Source organism: Odocoileus virginianus, chromosome 9, assembly GCF_023699985.2.
Source record: "Odocoileus virginianus isolate 20LAN1187 ecotype Illinois chromosome 9, Ovbor_1.2, whole genome shotgun sequence".
NCBI lineage: Eukaryota > Metazoa > Chordata > Mammalia > Artiodactyla > Cervidae > Odocoileus > Odocoileus virginianus.
The window spans coordinates 35453077-35465150 of NC_069682.1; the positions used below are offsets into that span (position 1 = coordinate 35453077).

Below are 12074 nucleotides of genomic sequence, written 5' to 3' on the forward strand. Positions count from 1 at the left end.
CTTGTTCTCTATTTGTGAATCTGTTTATGTTTCGTTATATTCATTTGTTTCAGTTTTTAGATTCCACATGTAAGTGAAAACGTAGAGTATTAGTGTTTGTCTTTCTCTGTCTGACTTGTCTCAGTAAGCATAGCACCCTTTAGGTCCATTTGTGTTGTCGGAAATGGTGGAATAGAATTCCTTTTTTTGTGGCTGAATAGTATTCGTGTGTGTGTGTGTGTGTGTGTGTGTGTGTGTAAAAACAGAGATTAAGAAGAGGTGCGTGTATGAGTGTGAGAGCCGGCCCTCACCCTGGGATGTTGGGTCAGTTGGGCAGACGTGCAGAGCCAGCTGAAGCACATTGAAGCGGCGTTTGACCAGGAGGCGGCGGCAGTGCTGATGGCGCGGCTGGGGGTGTTCCGAGCTGAGTCGGAGGAGGGGCCGGATGTGCTCCGGTGGCTGGATCGACAGCTCATCCGGCTGGTGAGTTGGGGGCAGTGGCACTGAATTTGGTCTTGGTCTCAGTTCTACTTTTGAGAAAAGATAACTCACTTAAACCTATTATTTTATATATTCCCTAAAGAAGAGTTTTATCAGTTGCTTACCTCACACCAAGCACTGAGAAGGGTGTAAAGGAAGCGTCAAATACGCATTTCCCCTCCAGGGCTCACCTTACAGGTGGGAAGAGGCTCCACATAGGCTGTTTAGACGACGGTGCAGACCTGAGTGTGTTGAGGGTTGACTCCGGAGTCCCTGTGAATGCTGGGCTTCTGCATTTTCCCTCCAGACCCTGGAGGGTTTGGGGGGAAGTTGGGGTGCGGCACTGCCGGCCTGTGGGCACAGTGTGCAGTCAGTATGTGCGGGGACCCACAGAGGCCACGGTCACAGGTGCCTCACGAGTGTGCAGCGGGGGAGCGGCCGTTCGCGCGATGCCCTGGGTGTGGAGTCGGGAAGGGGCAGGTGTGGTTCTGAAGCAGAGGTGTGTCAGCAGCGTGACACTTGTGTTCACACCACCTGTCACCATGTAAGATCCATTGCAGGGTGAAAGGGCTGCTGTTGGGGAGGCCCATGGAGGATTCTTCTGGCTCCAGGGGGCGGAGGCCAGGATGGTGGCGGTACGGTTGGAGGGGAGAGGAAGTTTGGAATCAGGATGTATGCTGAGAGGAGGATTGATTGAACCTGGTCAGACTGTCTGTGTACTCAAAGAAGAAAATAATCAGCACAGAGTCAGGTTTTAAGTGTGGGTAATTGTAAGAATGATGAAGCGCTGGAAAAGGGGAAAGGAGAGCAGCTTGAAGGTGGAGGAGAGGAATCTTTTTTTTTTTAATAGTTTATTTTGAGTGTGAATTTGCAAAGCATGTTCAAGAAAAGTGCCCACCTGTAGTCAGGAGAGGTCCTGAAGGAGCTCAGGTCAGAGGTCAGCACTGAATCTGGAGGAAGGACACGGGTGACACTGGCCTGGCCGTCGAGCTGTTTGTAGACAAGGAGGCGAGGATGGGAGGTGAGGAAAGGGGTGGAGGAGCCCGCCACAGTGAGGGGGAAGGAGGGGGACGGGCTGTTGGATGAGGCAGAGGAGGATCAGTCGCTCGATGATGGGGTTCAGGAAATTGCTGCTCTAGTGGCTGGCTAACAGGAGAAATTGAAGAGGCTGGGGGTCCCCTGGCTCACGGTGGGAGAGGATTTGGGATGGTGAGGTCTGTGCAAGAATGTGATGCAGAGAGGCTCGTTTCCAGAGATGGTCTTTCTCCAAATGGTGGGCAGTTGGATCCTCTGGTGACCAGAGGGTGTGTGAAATGAAGAGGAAATAGAGCAGGAAGAGAAAACATTAATAAATTTGGCTGTGAGAGGACAACGGAGTGGTAGAGAGAGAGGATGTTAGGTTATCCTGGTCCTGGAGGTTTTCCTATGGAAAAGTCGCCTGGGATGCCTCTTCGAGCCCCTCCCAGTTGGCCCTGCATGGGAGCTGTTAGGACGGGGGGGGGCTCCAGCCCCTCCCAGATCTCCCCCCTTCCCCGCACAGGTGTTGGGTGCAGCACTGGGCTGAGCAGGAAGGGGCGGAGGTGAGGGTGGGGCGTGGCCCTTTTCCCAGGAGTTTTCAGGTAACTCACTTTGTTGTTATTTTTTTCCTGTTTTCTCGCACCAGTGTCAAAAGTTTGGACAGTATAACAAAGAAGACCCTGTGTCATTTAGGTTATCAGATTCCTTCTCTCTATACCCTCAGGTAAGTAATACCTGTTGTTAAAATAACAAAAGAAGAAGAAAGTCATATACATAAAACTCACTGCTCTCGGGGTAAACTGAAGACTCCGTTTGTTTGGAGACTTTCATCTGTAGGTGATGAAGGTCGTTCAGGTCAAGGTCAGCTGGTACCTGAGCCCCTTGGGAGACAAAAGGGACACCCAGAGAGCAGGTGCACAGACGTTGGGGAGAAGGCAGAACAGGCCCATTGCTGTGAGGCTGTGGCATGATCTTTGATTCGCTGTTTGCTGAGGGCCAGGCGCCTGTTTCGTTTGGTGGCTGGGAGCCAGCCCCGTAGCCGGGCCTGGGGTGTGTGGATCGGGCCCCTCACAGATGCAGCTTCCCCAGAACGGGAGGCAAGCTCAAGGTTTTCCTCCTTCCCTCAGGGATGCCTTAGTGAGGAATAAGTAGGAAGAAGCAGACTTTCATTTTTAAGGGAACTTGTCAGGACTTTGGTACACAAACGGGTATTACCTTATCAGATACTCGGTTTGGTGAGTGGACCTAGATTTCAGTCTTTAGCTTGTGTAGCTTGGACTCTCGGGCTGCAGGGAGGCTCGAGAGCCTAGCTTACTGGATGGGCTGGCTGTGTGGTTCTGATGTGTGTCTGTCCGGCCTGTGTCTGAGCCGTTGAGGCTAGAAGGAGGCCCACAAGAAGACAAGCTTCTCCGCCTTGGCCCTTCCATGTGGAAACTCCCACCCAGAGAACCCCCTCTTTTTTAGAAATGTTTATTTCTAATTGTAGTGAAAACCCCACAGCATACGATTGACCCTCTCACCCATTTTTAAGTGTGCAGTTCGGAAGTGTTGAGTATGTTCGATTGTTGAGCAGCGAATCTCGGCCACTTTCACCTCAGGAAAGAACGGTCATCTTTCAGCTCTCCCCTCCCTGTTCCCCGGCCCTGGGCTGCCATCCCCGCCTCAACTCACCGCGCCCGGAGGCCTTGGTCCTGAGGGCTGGTTCTCCTGTCTCTGGGCGGTGGCAGTTCTGCTCTCTGGGGGTCTAGGAAGGTGACAGCTGTATGCTTTGTTCTTTTTTCTTTGTAAATGCAGTTCATGTTCCATCTTAGAAGGTCTCCATTCCTTCAAGTCTTCAACAACAGCCCTGACGAGTCTTCGTATTATCGGCACCACTTTGCCCGGCAGGACCTCACCCAGTCCCTCATCATGATCCAGCCCATCCTGTATTCCTACTCCTTCCACGGGCCCCCAGAGGTAAGGGCCCTGGGCACTAGGAATCGCCTGATACGGAGTGCTTTTACTCTAGCAAGTTCACTCTTAGAGCAAAACTATAAGAGAGACATCTTTGAGTCTTTATAGTAACTTAGCAGCATTTCTGAGTATTAAAAAAAAATAACATGCATAGGAAAAAGTCACAGGATGCATAAAATTAGAAAGCAGTCCAGATGTTCAATATTAGGGAAGTTAAGTAATCAGAAATATTCGCAAAGTAACAAAATAAAAAGTAAATCCTTATGTTAGATTAAAGGTGATTTTTAAAAAGCCACCAGGAATGAAAAACTATAAAGAAATAAACCACAATGTCAATATTTGTTGTTCTTTAGTAGAAATTTTCAGATTTTCCTTAGTGAGTTTAAGTTTATTATTGAAATAAAAGTCATAAATATATTGTTAAGTGAACTTTAAATCTGATATTAAAGGATGTTCTTTTTCACGTAGGCATTGTAGTTCTCTGTCATCTACTGCAGTAGATTAGTGAGAAATGTGTCTCTGATAGAATTTATTTCTAGTACAAAACAAAATTTGGAATTATTTCTGGTTCTTAGAGCAGAAGATAACATTCATCTTGCTTCCCAGTTGATGGGAGATTATTTAAATCTCTTTTTTGTACAAAGTTGAAACCTAGAGCTGCCCAGTTGGAATAGAAAGTGGGAACTTGGCACGAAGAAGGAGTGAACCTCCCTGCGGTGTATATTCAGCCCTGTAGCTGCCCGGGGGGAGGGGGGTGGTTGGCTCTGGGTTGGGGTTGGCCCTGGGCCGGGGGCTGGCAAGTGGCCATGTGGGCACCAAGGGAAGACCCATGTTGTTCTTTCCCTGTGTTGCAGCCCGTGCTCCTGGACAGCAGCAGCATTCTTGCTGACAGAATTCTACTCATGGACACTTTCTTCCAAATTGTCATTTATCTTGGTGAGGTAAGACCTTGGTTATGGTATTTGTATACTTAATAATTAAAAATAATAATTTCAATATTACTTGCTATAAGTAAATCTCAGGTGGTCCTTTTACATTTTTAAAATTTTTTTATACAATTTTTAAATGTTACTTTTTTCACATTGTTAAATACATCCTTGAGCTCTATCCTGCCCCTTCCTTCTCCCACTGGGTAATCGCTAGCTTGTTCCCTAGATCTGTGTGTCTGTTTCTCTTTTGTTATGCTCACTAATTTGTTGTATTTTTCAGATTCCACATATAAGTGAGGTGATTTGAGTATTTGTCTTTCTCTCTCTGACTTATTTCACTAGCATAATGCCCTCCAAGTCTATCCATGTTGTTGCAAATGACAAATTTTGTTCTTTTTTTAGGGCTGAGTAGTATTCTGTTGTGTATATATCCCATGTTTTCTTTATCCATTGTTCTGTTGATGGACACTTAGGTTGCTTCCATATCTGGGAAGTTGTAAGAAGTGTGCTATGAACATTGGGGTGCACATATCTTTTGAATTAGTGTTTTTGTTCTTTCAGGTATATGCCCAGGAGTGGTCATATATGATAGTTCTGTCTTCAGTTTAGTTTTTTTTAGGTGGTCCTTTTAAATCACTATGATTGATTGCTTTCTGAGTTTTCAGACAAAATCAGTTTACTTTTTCTCAGTGAACTTTTTATATTCACACTGTCCTTTCGGAGTTGCATTAGAGTCACTAGTAAACACTGCTGAGTTTGGGACTAGAGTGTTTATCTGAGATAACATGGCCCAGTGAACCTTATGCCAGGTCTGTGGTTCTCAAGGATGACTGTGGATGGTGTTCATTTCTTTCTCAGAGAGGTTTGTGCCCTAAGGAAAGGAGGGATTCCTCAAAAGAAAATCCTCTATGTTCAAGGATGTTTTCTTTTTTTCTATTATATATTGATACATTCTTTACCTTCAGTTCATTTCTTTTTAACAACTGACTTGACTGTCTGGTGTCTGTATATTACAAGTGATTTCAAATGTCCTGCAAGGAAGAAATGGTTTTCTAATACTAACAGGCGTTTTATAACCTGAGGCTTTTTTCAGATGGGAGTATCCTGGTCAGATCTACTTGGCTCCCCTCTGCAACCCATCTTTCCTGACTTAAGACCTTGTCACTAGAAACAGGTCCTGGGTGGAGTGTTAGAATGTCAGGGCCATCGTAAGACTGTCATTACAGGATCTCCACAACAAGTTGTGATTTGTCTGTTTGCTGCAGACCATCGCCCAGTGGCGGAAGGCAGGCTACCAGGACATGCCCGAGTATGAAAACTTCAAGCACCTCCTACAGGCACCTCTGGATGACGCACAGGAGATCCTGCAGGCGCGGTTCCCGATGCCGCGGTACATCCACACGGAGCATGGGGGCAGCCAGGTGAGCCAGCTTGGCCTGCTGCTCTGCTGGCCTCGTGCACGATGCCTCCTGAAGGCTCTAAATCCACACAGCCTGGTCAGTATTACGTGGTGACCAAAATCAACAGGCAGGTCAGCTTCCAAGTGTGACTTCTTTATAAATGAGTGGTCAGAATATGCTGGTTTGGAAAGCAGAGGATTAACAGAGTAAAATACACCTCGTGTTTCAGGAGCCCAGTGAATGGAGAGCCTTTGGGCATAAACTGAACAAACTGGTTCCCGTGTGGTAAAAAAAGCTTCTAATTTATCCAAAAAAAAAAAAAAAAAAAGACCTTTTTTTCCTGTTAAACTAATATTAATGCCATTTTAATCTTTAAATCTACTTTTTTTTTTTTTTTTTTAAGGCTCGATTTCTTTTGTCCAAAGTGAATCCGTCTCAGACACACAATAACCTGTATGCTTGGGGACAGGTGAGTAACTGTCAGGAATTTGAGGAGGGGCCAGGCTACTTTTTTAAAATTTTGCTTTTAAATTCTACAAATTGGAGGATTCTCTGGCGGTACAGTGGTTAGGATTTGGTGCTTTCACTGCCATGGCTCAGGGTTCGAGCCCTGCCCTAGAACTAAGATCCTGCAAGCCACAATGGTGTGACCAAAAAAAAAAACCCAAAGTGAGAAAATTAAATGCTACAGATTGAATCCCTTTTGGCCCAGAGATAGTAATTTGGGTGTTTTGCTTGGAAAAAAACTTTGAATAATATAGGAATTTTACATTACCAACATTTTCAGTTTATAAGGCTTAAGTTACCTGAGAAAGTGGTCAGAAATAATAATTCATGACTTTTGATTACACACCATTCTGAGTAGCCTGATGAAGCCTCACACCTTCCTGTTCCCTCCCACCTGTGTTCTCTTTGTCTGGTGTATCCACACCACCTGTCTGTTAACGCCTGTATAGGAAAACCTTAGTATATGCATGGTTCCATTCTACTGGTGTGTGGTTTCAGGCAGTGGAGTCTTGGAACCTGTCCACTGTGGATAAGGGGGGGACTGGAGTCTACTGTGTAGGCTGGAGGCGGGGAGACATGTGGATCCGCTTCGGCAGTGCACAGTGGAGTCCGCTGGGATCAGGCCAAAGGACTGGACGCTGAACTGTGACCTCCATGTGCTCCGCTCAGAAACACACAGCATCTCCCCCAGCCCTCCGCTTCTTGCTCTGTCTTCCCTCTGCCTCTGCTCACCACTCCTCACATCTCTTCACTTCTCAGCACCGGCTTCCTTCTTTATTTGATTGTTCCCAGCATTTATGTCTCCCTCAAATGAATCTTGTTTTTCATTGTACATTCTTAGAGAATTCTTGGGGGTGGTAATTGTAAAATTTATATGCACTTGTAAGAACACAGAGAGATCCCCTATACCTTAACCCAGTTCCCCCAGTGGTAACATCTTGCAGAGCTGTAACAATATCATAACCAGGACATGGACATTGATGAGGTCAAGATACGCATTTCCATCACCACAGGGATCTCTTGTGTTGCCTTTTATAGTGACACTCGAGTCCTTCCTGCCTCTACCCTTTCCCCAACACCTGGCAGCTCATCTTCTGGTTTCCATTTCTGTAATTTTCTCATGAAAAAGGTTCCACAGGGAACTATATTCAACATCCTGTAATAAACCATAATGGAAAAGACTGTGAAAAAGAATATATTTACATATGTATTTATAGCTGAATCACTTTGCTGTATAGCAGAAACTATTGGGAATCAGTGAACGTATATGAAACCACATGGCACATAATCTTGGGGGATTGGCCTTTCTGCCCTCAGCGTGCTTATCTAGAGATCCAGGTTGTTGGATGTGTGGATAATTTGCTCCTTTATTGGTTGAGTAGTGTTCCATGGTGTAGACATACTGCAGTTTATCATTCACGCATGAAGGACAGCTGTGGTGTTCACAGTTTCTGGCCATAAGGAATAAAGCTGCTGTAAACATTCTTGTACAAGTTTCTTGAACGTTAAGTCTTCATTTCTCTGCAATAAATGCCTAGGAGTTCATTAGTTGAGTTGGCTGATAGTTAAACAGTTGTTAAAGAAACTGCCGTACTCTTTTTCCAGAGTGACTGTCTCCTTTTATATCCCCAGCTGCATCGTTTCTATCCTTGTCTGCATATGATGTTGTCATTATTCTTATTTTAGCTATTCTGACAGATGTGAGTGGTATAACATTGTGGATTTGATTTACATTTTCCTAATAGTGATGTTGAACATCTTTTTTGGTGCTTTCTCATCTGTGTGTCTTCAGTGAAGTCTGTGTCTTTTGTCTATGTTTTAATTGGATTTTTTTTTTAAACGATTGAGTTTTGAGAGTTATATATTCTTGATGCTAATCTTTTGTCAGATTCATGGTTTGCATATGTTTTCTCTCGCTTCTGGTTTGTGTATACATTCTCTTCACAGGGTCTTTGCAAAGCAAAAGTTATTTCTATGAAGTGCATTTTTTTTTTTTAATGGATTGTGTTTTTGATGTCAGGAAATCTTTGTCTTACCCTAGATTCCAAATATCTCATGTGACTTTTTTTACTTTAAATTTGCATTTCAGTCTGTGATCCATTTTGAGTTAGTTTTTGTATGAGATGGGATTCTTAGGTTTATTTTTTGTTTATAGGTGTCCAATTGTTCGAGTACCATTACTTGAAAAGGCTACCTTTCTTCCATTTATTGCTTTTGCATCTGTGTCAGAGATTATTTGGGCATATTTGTGTGAGTCCACTTCTGGGGCTTCTGTTCTGCCCTGTTGACCTCTGTTTCTGTCTCTCTACTAACACCATACAGTCTTGGTTATTGTAGCTGCATAGTAAGTTTTGAAATCAGGTAGATTTGTTTCTGTCACTTTTTTTTCAAAACTTCCTTAACTATTCTGATTTCTTTGCATTTCCATATGAGTTGTACAATAATCTTGTATCTATCTTTTAAAAATCTTGCTGGAAGATTGGTAAGAATTGCATTGAACCTCTCTGTCAACTTGGGGAGAGTTGGCACCTTTATTGAGGTTTCCTGTCTGTGAACTCAGTATGTCTCTCCATTTATTAAGTCTGTTTTTATTTCTTTCATCAGTTTTTGTTGTTGTTTTTTTCTTGAGTGACTCTTAGTGATACTGTATTTTTAATTTCAATGTCCAGTTGTTCGTTGCTAGTACAGGTCTTTAACTTACTATGGTATTACACGTGAACAAATGCATCATAAGTTGAAATTGCATTTAATACACCTAACCTGCCAAACATCATAGCTTAGCCTGGCCTACCTTAAATATGCTCAGAGCACTTATATCAGCCTATAGTGAGGCAAAACCATCTTAACACAAAACATATTTTATGATCACACAAAACGTATTGAGTATCTCATGAAACTTATTAAATGCTGAACTGAAAGTGAAAAGCAGAGCAGTTGTCTGGGTCAGAATGGTTGTAAGTGTCTTGGTTGTTCACCCATGTGATCAGTGTGGCTGACTGGGAGCTGCCCAGCATCACAGGAGACTAGGGCTGTGTATCACTAGCCTGAAAAGAGACCAAAACTCAAAATGTAAAATGTAGTGTATGATTTCTACTGAATGAGTATTGCTTTTACGCCATCATAAAGTCAAAGAATCATAAGTAAGCAACCATAACATAAAGTTATTTTTGTAGACTTGTATCCTGTGACCTTCCTGAGTCAGTTACTACTTTTGAGAGTTTTTTGGTAGATTCCTTGGGATTTTTTACAGACTTCTGCAAGTAGGAGCAGTTTATTTCTTCTTTTCCAATCTGAATACCTGTTATTTCCTTTTCTTGTCCTCTTATCTATTTTCTGGGTCATTGATTTCTGCTCTAATCTTTATTTTCTTCTGCTTGCTGTGGTTTTATATCCTTCATTTTCTATGTTCTTGAGGTAGGAGTTTAAGTTATTGATTTGAGACTTTTCTCTTCTTCACTATATGCATTTAGTGCTTCTAAATCCCTTTGCAGCACTGCTTTTGCTATGTCACACAAGTTTTGATTGTTGTATTCTTGTTTTCATTCAGTTTGATACATTTTAAAAAATTTCCTTTGAGAGTTCTTTTTTGACTTTTGGATTGTAAGTGTTGTTTAGTTTCCAGAGATTTCCTTTTTGTCTTTAGTTATTGATTTTATTTTGATTCCATTGTGGTTAAACAATATACCTTGCATTATTTCAGTTTTTAAAAAATTTGATGGTTTGTTTTATGGCCCAAGATATGGTCTGTTTGGCCTATATGTTCCATGGTTACTTGATTGGGTATTCTGCTGTTGGATAGATTTACAGATTGTTCTATAAATGTCAGCTAGGTCTTGTTAGTTGATGGTGATGTTGAATTCTTATATACCCCTGCTGATTATCTGTATAGTTCTATAAGTTTTTGAGAGAGGATGTTAACGTTTCTTACTTCTAATGGTGAGTTTGTTGCTCTTTTGAATTCTGTCATGTGGGAGCCAGCCCTGGAGGAGTCCTGAGAATTACACAGAGGACGAAGTAAGAGAGCATGTGCTCAGAACTGTGTAGTGGCAGGGATGGCCAGGTCCGAGTGGATTAGGGAGGGTTTTGTGAGGAAACTATGCTTCACTTGAAAAAATTAGTTAGCTCCATAGGGGATGGGGATGGGTGGCAGGAATATTCTTGGCAGAGGGACAGCACTTCTAGTTTCCTGAGGGGAAAGTCCCTAATTCATGGATTCTAACCAGCTTTTAAGGTACCTGCCAGTAAACCCTTGTCATTTTATTTCAGGAAACGGGAGCGCCCATCCTCACTGATGACGTTAGCCTGCAGGTGTTCATGGACCATCTGAAGAAGCTGGCTGTCTCCAGTGCTTGTTGAGCTAAGGATATAGTCAGGAAATGGAAGAAAACACTGTCACTTTGTGTTCACAATTTTTTATAAAGGCTTAACATTCCTTTTACTTTGCTGGTGGATTTTAATAAATAATCAAAGGAAGTGTTAGTAACTCTTTAGATTTTAATTTATTTGTATTCCTTATCTGTGCTCTTTTCTTACTCCATAAAATTATAAGGTCATAAACATTTTCATATTGGTAGAGGTTTATATGCTTTTTGTATCCTAACTTTTAGAGTCTGTATAAAATCAGAGCTAATGTATTTTGGCAGCTTGCTTACATGAAAATCATAATGATCAGAAAGGAAATAAATCTGAAGAAAGCACTGGTTAAAATAATGCTAATACATATTTTATTTCTGAAGTCTGTGTGTAAGTCTTGAGTATGTTTTATGTAAATTCTCCAACAAGTAATTCCTGAACTTAATCTTCATTTACTGTCCAAATATTAACAGATAAGGAAACTAAGAAATATGTGCAGCTGTTGAGGCCGAGTGATATGGAGTTGCACTGTCCCTCCCTCACCTGAGATACAGAGAACAGATTGGTGGTTACCAGTGGAGGAGGGATGGGCAAGGGTGAAATGGATTAAGGGGGGTCTGTTATACTGTGATGGAGGGAAACAAGGGATTGTGGTAGTGAGGTCACTGCAATGCATACAGAACTTGAATTATAATGTACATGTGAAACATGTTATAAACCAATGTTACCTCAATTATAAAAATTCCAGCTGTTCTACCCAGTGGAATTCATTCTTGTTTTGAGGTTATGTCTCCTTCTAACATAGACCCCAGTGGCTAAGATGGTAAAGAATCTGTTAGGATGCAGGAGACCTGGGTTTGATCCCTGGGTCCAGAAGATCCCCTGGAGGAGGCATGGTAACCCACTCCGGTATTCTTGCCTGGAGAATCCCATGGACAGAAGAGCCTGGAGGGCTACACAATCCATGGGGTTGCAAAGAGTCAGAGATGACTGAGCAACTAACACACAACTGCTGTGACAACTGTCATCCAGGAATTTCTTTTGTTGGACTCCTCTGTTAATTTCCAGGAGTAATAAGGACCTAATCTATGGCACAGATTAGCTATAGCATCTATAGCACATCTATAAGGACCTAATCTATAGAGAAACTTTACTCAATACTCTGTAATGACCCATATGGGAAAGAATCTAAAAAAGAGGGGATCTATGTATATGTAAACTGATTAACTTTGCTGTACACCTGAAACAACCGCACTGTAAATCAACTATATTCCGATAAAAATAAGAAGTGCCAGGGGGTTTCCTTGGCAGTCCAGTAATTAAGGTTCTGCTTCCAGTGCAGGGGTTTTGGATTCATCTCTGGTCAGGAAATTAAGATCCCACAAGCTAAGGGATCCAAAAAATGGGGGGGGGGGAACCCCAAAACAAGTGCCAAGCCTTTGTAAAGCATGCCGTT

At 42.7% G+C, this 12074-nt stretch overlaps 1 protein-coding gene across 1 annotated transcript in view; it reads left to right on the forward strand.

The window, feature by feature from the left end:
- Positions 1 to 10975, forward strand: part of SEC23B (SEC23 homolog B, COPII coat complex component) — a 30096-nt gene extending 19121 nt beyond the window's left edge. Inside the window, 7 exon segments of the mRNA XM_020878692.2 lie at positions 309 to 462; positions 2123 to 2200; positions 3271 to 3432; positions 4284 to 4370; positions 5624 to 5779; positions 6162 to 6227; positions 10532 to 10975. Of these exon segments, the coding sequence (XP_020734351.2) occupies positions 309 to 462; positions 2123 to 2200; positions 3271 to 3432; positions 4284 to 4370; positions 5624 to 5779; positions 6162 to 6227; positions 10532 to 10621 (793 nt within the window). The 3' untranslated portion in view covers positions 10622 to 10975.
- Positions 10976 to 12074: the final 1099 nt, after the last annotated feature.